Source organism: Rhincodon typus, chromosome 18 (assembly GCF_021869965.1).
Source record: "Rhincodon typus isolate 14 chromosome 18, sRhiTyp1.1, whole genome shotgun sequence".
Lineage (NCBI taxonomy): Eukaryota > Metazoa > Chordata > Chondrichthyes > Orectolobiformes > Rhincodontidae > Rhincodon > Rhincodon typus.
The window spans coordinates 58,137,205-58,142,075 of record NC_063349.1 but is presented as its reverse complement, the minus strand read 5'-3'; the positions used below and the strand labels follow the sequence as shown (position 1 = coordinate 58,142,075).

The following is a 4,871-nucleotide window of genomic DNA, read 5'->3' as shown; positions in this document are numbered from 1 at the left end:
TCTCTCTCTCTCTCTCTCTCTCTCTCCCTGTCCCTGTCCCTGTCCCTGTCCCTATGGCTCTGGGCTCCGGAGGCGCCGGGCTCTCAGTTTCTGGCGCGCGGAGACATTCCAAGAGACGTCAGACAGCGAGCAGCCAATGGGCATGGGAGACAGTGGATACATTCCGGGCCGTTGACCAATGGGCTTCCAGTAGCCGCTTACTTCCGGGTTCCTTTGGCGCGGAGCTGGGCGGGAGGAGAGATTCAAAGAAGCGGCTTCACCCTATAGCTTACTGTATAGATCCATATATTGCCACAGGACCATATATAATAGTAGCCCCGACCCCCTTACTCTCAGACCTCTCTGCCCTTCTATTTCACCTTCTCCCCAACCCCTCTCTCCCTTCCCCTTGCTCCAAACCCCCCCTTTCCCTATCCCCTCTCTCACTTTCCCCTTCCCCTGCCTCTTAGCTCTCCCTACCCCATCTCCTCCCACTCCCTGCACCTCCTGTCCCTACCACCCTCTCTCCTCGTCCCCCACCCGTCTCTGTCGTGCACCTACCCACCGTCCCCTCCCTCCTCAGAGGAAGCAGATGGTTCCCAGGGAGAAGCTAGATTCTGTCCCCAGAGAAATTACTTTCATTGCGGCAAAATATCAAATAAATCCGCCACACTGAGCGGGAGAGAGAGTAGGAAGGGATTTAAACTAATTAGAGAAAGGAGCTGATTACAAAGCCGGACCCTATGGCTATACAACAACACCTGTTTCATAACACACCCTTCTACGTGCATGTGTGTTTGTGAAGCCTCTGCATCATTAATATTTACCTTCAAGTGAGGTCTTTGTGTGAATACATTTTCTACCTCTTGAAAGGGATCTATAGATAACAGCTCTCAGCAAACAGTTGCAGGAATCTAGATCGAAGTGGTCCATTAAATAAATGCCTTCCTATCTCTAACCTGGCCTCTCTATTCCTGAAAATATCATTCTACATTTCCAAAGCTCCTCGACTTCTAACTTGCATAGACTTCAATTTATCGAAAATTCTACTTCCTGAAACGCCCTCTGTCCCATTACCTGATCTTCAGCAACTTACTCCGCTCCCAATCGCCAAATATAAAATCCCCGTTCTTGTCATTGTTTAACTAAAGCTCACTTCTCCTGACGAAGGGGCTATACACCGAAAGCGTGTGATTTCAAATAAACCCTGTTGCACTATAACTTGGTGACCTGTGATTTCTGATCTTGTCCGCCCCAGTCCAATACCGGCACTTCCACATCAAAACAGCACAATAATCAGTGCTGGGTCTACTGCTTTTCAACATCTATATCAATGATTTGGTTGTGAATATATGAGGTATGGTTGGTAAGTTTGCAAATGACACCAAAATTGGTGGCGTAGTCGACAGTGAAGAAGGTTATCACAGAGTACAACAGGACCTTGATCAGATGGGTCAATGGGCTAATGAGTGGCAGATGGAGCTTAATTTAGATAAATGTGTGGTGGTGCATTTTTGGTAAGGTAAATCTGGACAGGACTTATATAGTTGAGACAACAAGGTGCAGAGCTGGATGAACACAGCAGGCCAAGCAGCATCATAGGAGCAGGAAGGCTGACTTCTGATGAAGGGTCTAGGCCCGAAATGTCAGCCTTTCTGCTCCTATGATGCTGCTTGGCCTGCTGTGTTCATCCAGCTCTACACCTTGTTGTCTCAGATTCTCCAGCATCTGCAGTTCCTACTATCTAGGACTTATATAGTTAATGGGAGTGTTGTCAAGCAGAGACTTAGGGGTGCAGGTACATAGTTCCCTGAAAGTGGAGTCGCAGGTAGACAGGGTGGTGCAGAAGGCATTTGGTATGCTTGCCTTCATCAATCAGAGCATTGATTAGGATGTTATGTTGCAGCTGTACAGGATATTGGAGAGGCCACTTTTAGAATACAGTGTACAATTCTGGTCACCGTTCTACAGGAAAGTTGTTGTTAAACTTGAAAGGGTTCAGAAAAGATTTACAAGGATGCTGCTGGGATTGGAGGATTTGAACTATCGGGAGAGGCTGAATAAACTTGGGCTGTTTTCCCCGGAGCAAAGGCTGAGGGGTGACCTTAAAGAGGTTTATAAAATCATGAGGGGCATGAATAGGGTGAATAGCCAAGATCTTTTCCTAGGTTGGGAGAGTCCAAAACTAGAGGGCATAGGTTAAAAGTGAGAGGGGAAAGGTCATGAGGAGTAACTAATTCACACAAAGTGTGGTCCGTGTATGGAATGAGATGCAGAGGAAGTGGTGGAGGCTGGTACAATTACAACATTTAAAAGGCATCTGGATGGGTACATGAATAGGAAGGGTCTAGAGGGATATGGGCCAAATGCTGACAAATGGGACTAGGTCAGATTGGGATGTGTGGTCAGTGTGGACGAGGTGGACTGAAGGGTCTGCTTCCGTGCTGTATGACTCTATGAGCTATTCAAGACATTGGTGAAGCCAATTTTGGAGAATTTGTGTAATTTTTGTCACCCTGCTGTAGGAAGGATGTTCTTAAACTGGAAAAGGTACAGAAAAGATTTCCAAGGATGTGAACGAGATGAAGGGTTTGAGTTCAAAGGAGAGACTGGATAGGCTGGGACCTCTTTCACTGGAACGTAAGCAGCTGACAGGTAACCTTATCGAGGTTAATAAAATCACAAGGGGCATAGATAAGATAAAGTCAAGGTGTTTTCCCCAGGGTAAGGGAATCCAAAACTTGAAGGCATAGGTTTAAAGTGAGAGGGGAAATGGACCTGAGGGGCAACTTTTTCACACAGAGAGTGGTTCATGTGTGGAATGAACTGCCAGAGGAAGTGGTAGAGGCAGGTACAACATTTAAAAGACATTTGGACAGGTACATGGATAGGAAATGTTTAGAGGGATATGGGCTGAATGCAGGCAAACAGGACTAGTTCAGTTCAGGAAACCTGGTCAGTATGGATGAGTTGGGCTGAAGGGTCTGTTTCTGTGCTGTATGATGTTATGCTGTATAAGAAATAGGTACAGGAGGAGGCCATTCAGCCTGTTTAACCTTGTTTTCAATATCAGTAACATCAATATCCCAGAAATAGTTCCAAATCAGGAAATGGAAGAGAGGGAAGACATCAGGGACATTGTAATCATGAAAGAAGTGGGACTGAGTAAACAGTTGGAGCTGAGGGCTGGCGAGTCCCTGGATCATAAGACCAGAAGGTATAGGAGCAGAATAAGACCATTCAACCTATCAACTCTGCTCCACCATTTGATCCTGTCTGCTATGTTTCTCAACCTCATTCTCCTGCCTTCTTCTCATTTCCCTTCATCCCTTTACTCATCAAGAAACCTATTCCTGTCTTAAAGACACTCAATGACTTGGCCTTCACAGACCTCTGCAGCAATGAGTTCCACAGAGTCACCACCCTCTGGCTGAAGAAATCCCTCCTCATCTCAGTTCCAAAGAGTCATGCCTTCACTCTGAGGCTGTGCCCTCAGGCCCTCGTCTTTCCTACTAGTGGAAATATCTTCTCCACATCCACTCTATCCAGGCCTTTCAGTGTTCTATAAGTTTCAATCAGATTCCCCCTCGTCCTTCATCGAATACAGACACAGAGACCTCAGCTGCTCCTCATGTGACAAGCCCTTTATCCCCAGGATCATTCTTGTCTGGACCCCCTGCAACACCAGGACATCCTTTCCTAGATACAGGGCCCAAAACTGCTCATAATATTCTAAATGCGGTCAGACCAGAGCCTTACACAGCCTTTTTGATAACCCTCTTTACATCTAGCCCTCTTGAAATAAATGATAATATTGCATTGCCTTCCTGCAGTAAGTGTGGAGTACTGTGCATGATGTTTGTCACCTTATTTAAGGAAAGATGTAAATACTGCCCAGAGAAGGTTTACCAGAAATGGGTGGATTGCCTTTTGAGGAAAATGACTTGACTAAAACAGATAAGATCCTGAGAGAGCTTGACCGGGTAAACATGGAGAGGATGTTTCCGCTTGTGGGTCAATCTAGAATTAGGGGTCACTGTTTAGAAATCAGGGGTCACCCATTATAACAGAGGAGAGGAGAAGCTGTTTCTCTCAGAGGGTCATGAATATTTTGAACTCTCTCTCTGAAAAGGCAGAGTCCTTGAATATTTTTAAGATGTGGAGGTTGCTGGTGTTGGATTGGGGTGGACAAGGTCAGAAATCACACGACACCAGATTATAGTCCAACAGGTTTATTTGAAAACACAAACTTTCAGAGTCTTATTCCTTCTTCAGGTGTTACTGAGAAAGGGTGTATCAGACACAGAATTTATAAGTAAAAGATCAAAGGGTCACACCATTGATGAGGATGTACTAAACAAACCTAAGATACTGTTACATCTTTAATCAGTTAGTAGGTTTTAATTGATTAATATGTTTATGTAAATCCCCAAATTCCTTTCAAGTCATGGTCCTGAAAGAACTAAAGGTTTTATCAGTGTAAAGAAGAAGTAACATTTTAGGTCAGACAATGCATTTTGGGTGCGAGGCCTTGTTTAGAATCTGTCTGTGTTTTGGTTTGGAGTCAGACTGGTCTTATTTCTGAAGTACGAATTTATAAAACCCATAATGATTGACTGTCTATAAATTGTGTGCTTTTTGAACAAAATAACAGGTATCTGCAGATATAAATTCACCTCATTGATTCACGTTTGTGTGTGAGTGAGAGTGTGTGTGAGAGAGTGTGTTTGTGTAAGTGAGAGTGTGTGTGTGTATGTGAGTGTGTTTGTGTAAGTGAGAGTGTGTGTGTGTGTGTGTGTGAGAGAAAGTGTGTTTGTGTAAGTGAGAGTGTGTGTATGTGTGCGCGTGTTTGTGTAAATGAGAGAGTGTGTGTGTATGTGTATGTGAGTGTG

The 4,871-nt window shown here is 44.7% G+C and overlaps 1 protein-coding gene across 1 annotated transcript in view; it reads left to right on the top strand.

The window, feature by feature from the left end:
• The window catches only part of LOC109914045 (palmitoyltransferase ZDHHC17-like), a 113,792-nt gene that overhangs the window by 85,699 nt on the left and 23,222 nt on the right, over positions 1-4,871 (top strand). The window contains exon 5 of the mRNA XM_048607475.1: positions 3,005-3,196. Coding sequence (XP_048463432.1) covers positions 3,005-3,196 — 192 coding nt within the window. The remainder of the gene's footprint in view (positions 1-3,004; positions 3,197-4,871) is intronic.